Raw genomic sequence first — 12,642 nt, 5'->3', positions numbered from 1 at the left:
CACGTGGGAAGGAGAAGTGGCTGGGTGAGACTAGAGAAACATTGACACAGAGAGAAAAGTTAGGGGGCTGTGTTTTCATCAATGCACACGGACAGAGCACTTACCAACGGTGGCAAGTTTCCCTGTGTGGTAAGTAGTAAACAGTGGAGAAGAAACACTGAAAGCCAGGCAGCATCACTGCTCATGCTGTGCTCGGATGGCAAACTAGCTCACTTAGAGCTGACAAGTCCCGTATAGGTACTTCATATTCATTGTCTATTTAATCGTCATAGGTTCCTACCTCTGGGAGGTAGGTACAATTTAATGGAAGAAAACCTGTTACTGAAGTCAGTGTTATTTTGGGCAACAGCAGGAGCAGACCTCAAGGTAGGTGGTGAACGTGGGACTTCCTTGGTGAGAAGGGGTGAGAGTAACTGGGGTCACCAGTTGGCCTTGAACCTCTAAGGCTGCGATGGGCAGCACACTAGTCCATCGAACACTCCCTTGAAGCTCTTCAGATAAGGTGTCTGGAACGAGGTGGTGGGTTCAAGTGAAACTTGAGTTCAGCTGATCTCTTGATGCACCTGGATCCCTGAAGGATCACCCAAATGCACCGACTTCCCGGGGCTGGAATCCTGGCTCCCCCGCTTATGAACCCTTGTAAACTTGGGTGAGTTACTTAAGTCTGTACTGCAGTTCCCTCATATAAAAAAATGTAGAGTCAGCACCTACTGCAGAAGGTCACTGTAAGGAATAAATGGGTTAACACACAACCATGTCCAGAAGGGTGCTGGCCACAGAACAAGTGCTAGTTACCGTCCGCACGTTGACTGTGATGATGGAAAAGAGGAAGAGATGGCCGTAGAGCACAGGGGGCAAACACAAGGCCCGAAGGCTCAATCCCGCCCTCCACCTTGTTTCTACCCAGAAGCAGCACTGAGCTCTCACTTAACTGTTAGGGAGTAGTTACATTTATACAGTCCTAAAATTACATTCGGCCCTTTGCAGGCAACAGTGAGGCTGATCTGGCCCCCAGTAACAATGAGTTTGACACCCCTGCCCTAGAGGTTTTCCTTTAGAAATCTGCCTTTGCTTTGACTCCCAGGAGATGCTGGAGTGGCAGTTGTGATGGGTCCACTCTCAAGGGGGTGTTGAGAAAACTCAGGGAGGAAGGGTGGTACCAGGTGGGGAAGGTGACATGTTGGCGACCTGTCCCACTGGCAGACTCACCTAGAGGAGCCAGTGTGAGTCCGGGTCTGGGGAAGAGCTTTTCTCTTCACCTCACCGCCCCCCGCTCCCGTCTCCGCCCAGGGTTCCCAGCTGTCTGCACACCTACACCGCGAGCCAGTAGCCTGAAGTGCTGGGATCCAGGTAGAAGAACACACTCAGAAGTTTTTCACTGATGTGGTTTCCTTTTCTTTAAATTGGGATAGCAGCTAGATTGGTGCATCTGTCTTCCTTCTAGGGAATCCAATACATATTTTTCTAGGGAAGCCAATAAAGTTAAGAGGAAACTTGTTAACCTGGAGGCTGCTCGGGCTTCGTACATTTACAAACTCATGATGTATCTCTCTTGCCTTCCACCTAAGGCATCAGTTTGCTGATGTCTTCAATATACACTCAGATAAAACATTTTGCTCCCAAGGTTGATGAGCCAGCCAGGAAAGGGAGGTGAGGCAGGGTGAAGGACGAATGGGGCTGGGGGTGAAGCAGGGACACAAGCCAGCATCAGAGCCAGAGGACAGACATGGTCTGACAGTCTCCTTTCAACGATGAGGACACCCACGTGCCCAGCAACACGCGCCCTGGACAGTGAGTGGCCGGGGGGAAGCAGAACTCAGAACTCTCGGCTTTCACAAGTGGTGATCGTTCACCCCAGACATCTAGAACGCAAATGACCCAAGTCTGATTTCAGGACATGTGTGGATGTCACCTCTGGGTTGGCCCTCCCAAGGCACACTGTGTCTCTAGCACACACCCAGGCCCAAGGGGGACCATGTAGAGGGGAATGACCAAGCATGGACATGCAGGCATGGAGTTCACCATGGGGGACAGAGCCAGGGGTGGGAAGAAAAGGGGGGCTGTCCAGGCTGGAAGCCAGAGCTCTGTGAGTCCCCTGCTCTGGTGTGGAGTCCCCCGAGTGTGGCCTCCATTCCTACATGCCTGGTTCCCACCAATGATAGGGAAGGGGCCTACTCTCTGGTCTGTCCCCTCTCCAGTCCCGACAATGGGGTGTGACCTTTGTTTCCCTCCTCATAGGGGTTGCCATTGGGAAGTGGCCAAGAAGAAGAATTTCTTGCCAGCTCTCTTCTGTCAAAGTGGAGTTGATTTATAGTTTTAATATTTACAACCTGGGAGAGGATCGCAGGGACAGACAGCTTCTGTGATTAAATCTGAATAAAAGGGTCCTAAAACCAGCCGTGATTCTGGCAACAGTAATAACGGCAGAGCTACAGCACGGTGGCCGGATTTTCTAAATCCACCTTCACCACTTCCTGGCGTGTAACCTTGGATAACCTCTCTAGGCCTTGGTTCCATCATCGGTAAGATGAGGATAATAGTAATACAGTAGTCCCTCCCCCCTTTATCCTTGGAGGGTACATCCCAAGATCCCCAGTGGATGCCTGAAATCTTGAATAGTACTGAATCCTATACATACTATGTATTTTTCATACACACACACACTTTTTCACTTAAAGGGAACACTTTATGGCTTCTCTTTGGCATAGCTGAATTGTCAGCGTCACATTCTTGTGTTTGGGGGCCATTAAGTAAAATAAAGGTCACTTGAACGCAAGTGTTGCAATTCTGTGACAGCGGCTCTGACAATGCAGAGGGCTCCTAAGTGACTAATGGGTGGGGAGCATATACAGTGTGGATATGCTGGACAAAGGGATGATTTGCATCCAGGATAAGGTAGAATGGCCCTAGATTTTATCACGCTACTCAGAAGGATGTGTAATGTAAAACTTATGGATTGTTTATTTATGGGATTTTCCTTAATATTTTTAGACCATGGACAACTGAAACCATGGATAAGGGGGACTATTGTACCTACTTTATAGGGTTCTTATATCACTTGCTTGACAGAGCCTCTCAGACAGAAAAGGTGGGACCAGAAAAGGGGGATGCATGAGTCCTGTGAAGGGCAGAGGGGCAGACATGACTCCCTCTAGGTAGGCCAAGAGGCAGGTCAAGGAGAGAGAGGTAGGAGGGAAGAGGCAAGAACCCCTGGATGCCATGATACATTAGCAAAAAGGGGTGGGAAGCAGAAAGACAGGACTGTGAGTTTATGTAGAAGGGAGGAGCAGGTACTGAAAGGAAGAGAAAGGTGCCATAACTCAGTCCTACAAGGTGCATACCCCACAGATGCATACATGTGCTCGTGTGTGCACATATGCACACACATGTGTATATATGCACACCACAGCCGGGGACCTCCGTGGTCCCTCAAGGGGTCTAATGCAGAAGTAAGCATGATATCCCTTGAGAGACCAAAGAGGCCTGGCCTTTCATTTCAGCATCATCACAGTTATCAGAGCACGTAGATGTCTGCTGAATGAATGAATGAATGAATGAACTCACAAATGAAGATACAGAATTTGTGAATCAGTGAAACAGAGGAGGCTGCCAAAGCTGGAAGCATGGATAGAATCTCCAAGAAATCACTTACAGGGAAAAGAGCAGTGACCTGAGATTCTTGGTGAATACTCCTTGTAAGTGTTAAGAAAGTTGGGAAAGAATCCAGCAAAGGAAAGAGAGACAGGGAGAATGGAAATGCGGGAGAATCGGGACCACGCAGAGCCAGCAGAGCTGGAGGGGAGTTTAGGAGACGGGTGTACTCCAATGCATCCAGCAGGTCCAATGTTACAGAGGTTGAAACAGGCCATGTATTTGTCAGTGACCTTTGAAGAGCTGTTCCATCATCAGAAGGGAGAGCACTGGCCCATAGAACGTGGGGATGCTATGTTGGTGAATCAACTAAGTCACCAGGCAACCTTTCCGAGAGGGGGCAACATGCTTCCTCCAGACCTGCGGGAAGCAGGAAATAAGCAGAGGAGGAGCCACAGGCCTGGTGAGGGCAGGATGGAGGTGAACAAGGGCCCTCCTCAGAGACAGGGGTAGCAGAGGACGGTAACGGCTTCAGCAAATCTGATGTCACTACCTGGAAGTCAGGGTTAAGTCAGTGGAAAGATTCACAGAGCAGGCATTTCAGGCTGGAGCAGCGACACTCAGCGACATGCGTTTCTGTTTGCATTTCATATCTGGGAGTAGCTGTCCTACCCGCCCTGCCTGACCCAGCCCACACTGCCAGCAGGTTGGACACCAATGACATACTCATTAAACGGCTAATTTAATGGCAATTTCCTATGGGCATGACACTGTCTGGTAAGGTGTCCTTCAAAGACATCCCGTGTCCTTGGAAACTCAGCGGAGTGAACCCAGTCTCAAACTGAGGGGAGTCATGCTTCTCCTCCCCTGCTGCTGAGCTCTGGCTATAACTGGACACCTGGTGTCACATAAAAGCAGGTGATAGAGGTTGAGTCCATGCACACATTTGCAAATCCCCAGCTGGTTACTTACCTGGGACTTTGCATCCTCGCCTTTGCTCTTGACACATGGGTTTAACTTGAGGTTGTAGATCTCTGGGTTTTTCTGCCTTTGAGACTCCAGGCACTTCTGTCTCTGTCGGATATTGCCCTTCTGGATGGAGGAATCCTTGGGGACTCTAGAAAGAAGCCACAGGAGAGGTGAGAATCCATGGCTCTTGGGATTTTTACACTAGCAGCAAAGAGGTAGGGGCAGTGCTTTGAGAATGGTAGGGGTATTTTTTTCCTGGGCCCTGCTGGGGAGAATAGCCTTAGGAACAAGGCAGCAAGGAAAGACCCAGGAGTTAAAGGTCAGACAGAGCTGGAATGGAGCCAGTGGCTGCCTGTCCATGTCCTCGGGTCACATGGGGGTTAGGGAATGGCACTCAGACCCCAGCAGTTGAGAAACACTGCTCCAAGCTAACCTCAGTCCCTGATGCTACTGATTAGTGTAACTTGTCTTCTGGTCTCAGGGGTCAGAGGGAGCTCATTGGACTCCTCAGACCTCTATCTCCTTAAAAGCCCTCATCCAGTTGGCTGCAGGCTGTCCCTTATCCAGACCCAGGCAGCTGAGGGCCTTTCCCGGCAGCTACCAAAGGCTCACGCAGTAGGGCAGATACCTGAGTTCTGGGTAGACATTCTCCAGGTACCACTTGAAGCTCTGGCAGTGCAGTTTCCTCCTCAGGTCCAATCTGCTCTCAATGCTGGGCGTGAACAGGAGGATAAAACACAGCTGTGTCACAGGCAGGTACCGGGCTGCACGGCACAAGGCACAGCCTGTCCCCTGAGTCTGCACCCACCTCTCTCTGGAGGGCGCTGAAAAAATTAACCAGGAGAGATCTCTAGAGCCCCAGGCAGAGCTATGGAAACACTGAGCAATACCTCACAATGGTGTGGTAATGACACCAAGGACTTGTGCTTTAACTTCAAAGTGGATTTTGGGGGTATTTTGACTTTTCATTAAAAACAAGGCTACAAGGACAGTTGGTGTGTTGTAATAATTCACCATTGGGGCTCGGAGTCTACTTACTCACACATCCTTCTTAGGGTTCTGCAGCTGAAATGCCACCCCAGACCACCCCAGCCTCAAAGAATCCTCTTCTTTGGTTGGTTCTGGGGCCTCATCATCTATTTGTTCATCACATATTTACTGAGTACCTACTATGTGCCAGGCATGTGTCCAGTATGGGATATAATGATGAGCTTTTGAGTAATAGAGAAAGGTAATGAAACAAGCGATCCCAACCCGATGTGGCCGGGGGCTGGGCACACACGGCCTGTGGGAACACCACAGGGGTATGCCCTCGCTTGGCAGGTCTGTGGTGGTCAGTGTGGTAACGCTGAAGGAAGAGTGGACGTTACCTAGACAAACCAGAAAGCGGGTAAAACAGGCGCCCTGGTAGAAGCAGAGTAATGCATGTGAGGAAGTGTGAGGGTGTAGGCGGGAGCAGCTCTGTGGGAGGCGAACATATGTGTATGTGCAAATATATGTGGGGGGGGTGGAAGAGGGGAAGTGAGTGGGATGAGAGACAAAGATACAGACCTATAAGGTCTTGTGAGGCGAGGCTCTGTGGAGGAGGTGGGACTTTATTTTTAGGGCAATGGTGTCATGGATGGGTTCTGAGCAGAGCATAACGTGATGATGTTAGCAGTTTAAGAGCATCTTATTGATAGCAAATGGGTCTGATGGGGCAAAGCTGGAGGCAATGAAAGCAATTAAGGAGGTGGTTGTAGAAACCTGGGTGCTGATCATGATTTCAGGTAGAAAAGAGGGGGTGGGAATGGAGAGAAATGACAGGTTCAAGTCCCTCCACTTCTCTCCATCTGCACCACCAGCACCCACCTGAGTTCCATTTGCACCTTGTTGCTCCCAGGCATCCACAGGAAGTGGCCCTGCTCTGCCCGGCCACACCTGCTGCCCGCTAAGCCCACATCAGGTGCTGTCTTAGCACCAGGACTTTTTATGCAGCACTAACTACGTTTTAGCACCAGACTCCAAGCAACACAGGGGCAGGGATGACATTTTAAAAAATGCTGAATGTTCAGTGTTCAGCAAGGACCTGGGTGCTCAGTGATGCCAGGATGTGGTGATTATTTGGACATGAAGGGGGAGGGAGGAGTGAAGGTCCACAACCAGGTTTCTGACTTGGGCTATAGGATGTAAGGAAGAGCGTTCACTGAGATGGGGAACATGGGATGAAGAGAAAGTTTGGGTGCCAAGTGGATGAGTTCAGTTGGAACTTGAGTTGGAGGAGCCTGGGAGACACCCAGGTGGAGATATCTGGTTAATACTTGGATGTAAGGGACTGGAGCTCAGAGGAGAGGTCCAGGTTAGAGAACGGACACGTGAGTAGCAGCAGCACTGAAGGGGTAGCTGATGCCAGAGAAACTGTGCAGTAAGAAGGCTTATGACAGACCCTCGGGGAAGACCAACATGGAAGGGTGGCAAGAGGAAACTGAGGCTGAAAATGGGACTGTGAAGGTGGAGCCTGAGCAGAAGAACTAAAGCCAGGACAGTTACAGAAATCCAGAGATCAGAGATGTGATAAGAAGGGGGGTAGGGGTGGGAGAAGACTCATACTAATGGGGTAACAGACAATGGTATGGGGTCCGAGGGACTAATGGGTGAGCCAGGTGGGAGCAATCAGAGCGGGAGGGACAGGTAGCTGTTTCATGAAGCTTGGCTCTAAAGGAGGAGAGGACAGGGTGTAGGTAATGAGCAAAGTAGTATTGAAGGACAGTTTGATAGTGTTTTCTTTCTTCCTCTTCCTTTTCATTCCATTTTGAAGATGGAAGACACTGAGTAAGTTCAAATGCTGGTGGGAACCATGCAGTGGAGGAGGGATGAGCCATCAGGGGGAGAGTGGACACACATGGACGGCCAAGGCCCCTGGAACAGTGGTTCCCACATTGTCTGCACATTAGAATCACCAGGAGGGGGTGTCTTTTAAAAAAATCCTGCAGCCAGGCCACACCCCAGATTAAATCAATTCTCTGGGAGTGGAGTAGAGGCCTCAGCAGTTTCGGAAGCTCCCTAGGTGATTGCAGTGAGCTATTTTGGGAACCACTGCCCTCGAACCTTGCTCCTGGGGTTGAGGTCCTCTGACTAGCAAGCAACACACTATCAGCTGGGAACTTATTAGAAATGCAGTCCTACCAAACCGGCATGTGCTTTTTAACAAGATCCCCAGGAGATCTGTGTGCACATTAAAGTTTGATAAGCCCTGAGCAGGAGGCAGGAGGAGATGAATCCAGGCTGTGGGCACTCAATAAATGTTGATTTATAAATGAGTGCAGGAACGAAAGGTGTGTCTGGAGTACAGGTGGAGGGCTGGCCTGTCCCAGCAGGAGGCTAACCTTGTCCTCTGAGATGAAAGAGACAGAGAAGGATGATGCAGATACAGTGAAGTGTATACTTTGGTTCATCTTGGGAAGTGGATGCCACCTATGTCATCCATAAAACAGGTGTCATCTGTTGTGAGTGACAGGAGGGGTGTGGACTCAGTGGCTAGGGAGAGTGGAGAAGATTTAAAAGGAGCTGGAGGGAGAATGCTGGCCAGGAGAGGGAACAGGACCAGTAAGCATAGCGAGGGCCTCCCTGAGGCTGATGGCTCTAGAGTGTTAACAGTCCCAGCTGATAATTCTCAGGACCATTCGGCAGCCTGTGCAGAGGGGAGGAAAAGGTATAGAATCGGGATCATCCAGGGTTGAGAAAACTTTGTCTGGGGGTGTTGATAGAGGCACAGCAGGGCTACAGATTTGAGGACATCTTTCGAGTCCTCCCTTTAAGCAAGAGAGCAGAATCCAAGCTGGAGAGGGAGGGAAATGAAGAAAGGATGGGTAGATGGACATGGCCAGTGAACTGGAAGTTTGGTGAGGATGATGAAGGCCTTGGGAAGGTCTGGGAGAGAAAAGTGAAGGACAGCATGGGTTAATGGCTTCAGAGATGCAGATCATTTTGTCAGGGTCTGATTTAACCCCCTGGAGCCGCGATGGGATCAGCCTGTGAAGTGTAGGTTGCAAAAAAACCCCACCTGCTCCACAGCCTTAGTCTGACCAATGACTGACATTAATATAGGAAAAGGCCATTGGCTGCCCCCACCCCCCAGAGACAGATAACATAAATGAAGCTGCCACTTTTCCCGGCCTGAATCAGCTTTGGGTTGGGGAATGCAACATCGTGTAGTTTTAGAATCAGATGGGTGTGGGTTGAGCCTTGTCCTCTCTTACAGTGGCGTGATCCAGGGCAAGGACCTTAACCTAGAGAAACCTCAGCCGTCTCATTGTAAAACGGGTAATTATACCCATGTCTCACAGTTTGGGAAGTGCTAATGAGACAGGTATCTTCTGTAACGTCATCTGGCACTTCATCCCTTTCCCTGCCCCTCCCCCCTGCCCCCCCCAAAGCGGAACACTGCTGCAGGGGATGTCTGTGCGATACTATGCCTCCCAGGAAGGAGGAGGACTTAGGCTTGGGTGATGAGAACTAGGAGGAAGGCACTCCGATGTGCAGGCACTCCTGCTGGGTAGTCCCACAGCCCGCCTTCTGGAAAGAGCTGGAAATATCAGTCCACTGTACAAGGACAGCCCCACTGGAGCTGGTGGTCCAGGTTGTCAGGCAATCATTCCACAGGAGCTGCCTAAAGGCCTGCACACCCAGAACAGGGCAGGCACAACAGGGCTGCAAAAGCAAAGCAGCTGCAGCCTGAGGCCTGGACGGGCTTAGTGGCCCAGAACAGCTAAGTGACAGGTCCGTCAGGACCCGTCTGCCTTGGGCCTGTGAGCTGGGGCCCTTCTGGACTCTGCACAAATCAACCGGAAGGGCACTTACTTTCCAAAGGGCCTCTCCAGGGCAAACGGCCGGGCAGCATAATAGTATTGCTTGTATTCATCCATCCATACTTCGGCTGTCCGCTTGGTGTTCCTGGGGCGGGGGTGGGACAGGGGTGTCAGGGAGGTGGTATCTGAGAGGACCCGTGACGTATCTAGTTAAGGCACGCACATGTGAGCAAGTTGGCAGCATTCCCCAGGCCACCATGGTCCAGTAACACTACTCTTCCCAGCGTGCTGAGCCAAGTCCCACCCAGTCTCCAACGGGACCTTTACCCCAAGACACAGGACTTTAGTAGCGATGACAAACTCTTCCCCAAAAGGTATGCACCAGAAAAACTACTCATACATTGAACGTCCAGGACTCAAAAAAGGAATCACAGGGAGAACAGAGCCAGGAGAGTCCGGCACATCTGTGTGGCGCCAGTAGCCATGAGGACAGCCGGGGCTGCGCTGGCCACCTCGCCGAGGGCCGTCCCAGGCTCCTGCTCCCGGTGCTCCCCCTTTACACAAAACACAAGCCAAGGTCCCAGCTCTCCAGGTTTTCCTGCAGTCTAAGCAACTAGCTTCTCACAGGTGTGAAGAATTAAGTAATCAAGCCATCTCAGATATTTTGCCAGCACTCTCAGGTTTTTTTTAAAATCGAGAATTATTCTGAATCTGACTCCAAAGGTCACAGAAAAAAAGACTGAGGAAGAGAGGCACTGAGAAATGTCACCATTCAGCAGTCAAAGAGGAAGAGATATCAGGAGGAGGCCCAGAGTGCAGAAAAAACATATCAGAAAACAACCGAATGCCAGGGGCAGTGTGGGGAGCAGCACCTGCTGAGGCCCTCGGCAGTGAACTTGGGGTCTCACTAAAGACGGTGTGCGCCTCCAGATTTCTGGTTCCACGTGGAGCAGAGGCATTCGATAGAGGGGCATGGCAAGCCCTTCCAAGCTGGTGGGCCAGAAATGAGCCAGGCACACACAACCCAGTTTGGTGGGCAATGAAGGCTGTTCTTGCCTTGCTGACCCTTCTACTGGTCGAACCATCAGCAAACCAGAAGCTGCTTAGGAGACAGCTCTACCTCATTTCTCTAACCACTGAGTGACCCACTGGTGGCATGCAGGATGCCCCCTGGCCGGGGTCCAGTCTCAAGGACAGTGGATGTTCTGGAGCCCCAGGATCTGTCCCCACTCCCAGGCTGTCTCCACTCTACATCACAGCCACATCGCTTTCCCATACCAGATGTCAGCTCATGTTTCCCTTTTGAAAACCCAAGAGCTGAGGCAGTCCTATCTTTGTTCCCTGCTGCTCCTGCCTGCTGGGAGTCTCACTGCCCCACCCCTGCCCTCCACGTTTCCAAGAAAGGTGCTAACTTTCCCACGGCTCAAACCCACATCTTCTTTGAGACTACTGTGTCAGGGTGTGACCCATACCTGTTCATATATGTGAAAAACTGAGGACAGAAGAACGCAAAGAAGGAAAGTGACACCCCAAAGGAAGAAAACTACCAAATGAGGCGCTTAGTCCTCTTTCCTGCAACTGGACAGAATGATAGGAGAGAGTGGAAGAAAAGGGAGAGCGAAACTTTCAAATGAGAAAAGAGAATTAGGGAAAAGGAGAGAAGATGCTAGAGGGGGAAAAAGGAATGTTATACATAAATTCATTTTAAAGGAGGAGAAAGGCTGAAAGAGAAGAAATGAAGCAAAGGAGGATGTAGGCAGGCAGAGAGCAGGAAAAGGCCTGTGGGCACCACTGGGCCACTGAGTCCCTGGCGTCTTGTCCTTCCCCCAACAGGAGATGAGAGCACCCTAGGAGAGGAGCCCAGGCCACAGGGCCTCCCCCAGCCTGGACCCTTTCTGTGCACGGGCGAGTCTCTGGAGCAGCCATGGGCCTTGTACTCACTGTGCCTCCCCAGCCCCGAATCTTCCCAAGAACCTTCTCCCTGGTGACAGCCTGAACATGGGAGCAGCAGATCTTCCAGAACTCAGGGGCCAAAAACGGCTGCCCTTCCCCATCCCCAAACAACAAAAAATACCCGGAACCTTGAGCCCTGCAGAGTAGTGCTGCTCAGTGACTTAAAACTCCCAAGGCCACATGAGGGGCCTTGCCACCCTGGGGGCTCCTGCCTAATACTGGATGGGTAGGCCTGACCTCCCTACCTAGGAAGAGGCCTGGAAGTGCCACATGTGGTTCCTGAGCACCCAGAACACTCAGGCAACCTACCAGAGAACCTGAGACAGCCACAGCCCATCCCCAGGAAAGCCCTCGGCCACCACAGCTCCAAGGGAGCCCCTGGGCTGTGCACTTACTTTATATACGTGTTGGCGTTTCCATCTGGGAAAACATATGGGTGCTTCTTCCGGAAGACATGGCCCACTCGGCTGCAGGGCACGATCTCTAGGCTGCCCCCACACATCCACACTCTGAAGGAGATCTCTGCAAGAAAGCCATGTCTTCCGTCATGGCTCCGCCTCCTGGACAAGGAGGGGGTGGGACACAGGCCTGCAGTTTTGAGGCACCAGGATACACCAGATCCAAGGAAGCAATGAGGGCCCACCGCACCCAACCTAGGGCATGGCGTTAAGAGATGAGTTCACAGCCAAACTGTGCACTCCCCAGGCTGGGCAATCTCAGTTCCCCCATCCACAATTGGGGATGATGATCACTCACACCTGGGTGGCTGGTCTGAGTTAACGTGGGAATGGTGGCCTGCAAGGAGGAGGAGCATGAGTCTAAATCAGCCCCCAGAACACATGAGGGCCTGCTGCAGTGCCTTAATATGGAAAGAGAAGGCTTGGGGCCACGAGAATGCTACCTTCGGACACGTGGAAAGTGTCAGTGTGGAAGCCAGATCAAATTCTCTCACAAGACCCCAGAGGGTTAGAACTAGGACTGATGAAAAAGAATTTCCATTCAAAAATACGGAAAAATTTGCTGACAATCAAGGTCAAGATAGAAGTGGCCGACACGGAGTTAGGGAGTTTCACACTCTGTCAGGCTAACAAACCACATGGCTGGTTCCAGGGGGCACCTCCCAATACCCAGACTGCAATCCTACCACTCTGCAAGGACACCTGCATTGTAGCCCTCCCAGCAGGACTGAGAGCAGCCATAGAATATGCTAGAGGCCTCAAAGCTATTGCTGGGCATGCTCCATCGGGTGGGGATTTTGCACACACACCCATTTCTCCCTGGTTGGCTGCTGCTGCTGCTGCTGCTGCTGCCGCTGGCTGCCTCAGGAACCTCAGAGAGGACA

The 12,642-nt window shown here is 51.2% G+C and overlaps 1 protein-coding gene across 2 annotated transcripts in view; it reads right to left on the bottom strand.

Annotated features, from left to right (window-relative positions):
* The window catches only part of GALNT14 (polypeptide N-acetylgalactosaminyltransferase 14), a 188,827-nt gene that overhangs the window by 6,681 nt on the left and 169,504 nt on the right, over positions 1-12,642 (bottom strand). For both annotated transcript variants that reach the window (XM_024553028.3, XM_071221632.1), the window contains exons 10-13: positions 11,696-11,822; positions 9,400-9,492; positions 5,189-5,272; positions 4,564-4,708 (exon numbers count right to left, since the gene is read on the bottom strand). In XM_024553028.3, coding sequence (XP_024408796.2) covers positions 4,564-4,708; positions 5,189-5,272; positions 9,400-9,492; positions 11,696-11,822 — 449 coding nt within the window. The remainder of the gene's footprint in view (positions 1-4,563; positions 4,709-5,188; positions 5,273-9,399; positions 9,493-11,695; positions 11,823-12,642) is intronic.

Source organism: Desmodus rotundus, chromosome 5 (assembly GCF_022682495.2).
Source record: "Desmodus rotundus isolate HL8 chromosome 5, HLdesRot8A.1, whole genome shotgun sequence".
Lineage (NCBI taxonomy): Eukaryota > Metazoa > Chordata > Mammalia > Chiroptera > Phyllostomidae > Desmodus > Desmodus rotundus.
The sequence above is the reverse complement of the archived record's forward strand: the minus strand, read 5'-3'. Positions and strand labels throughout refer to the sequence as shown.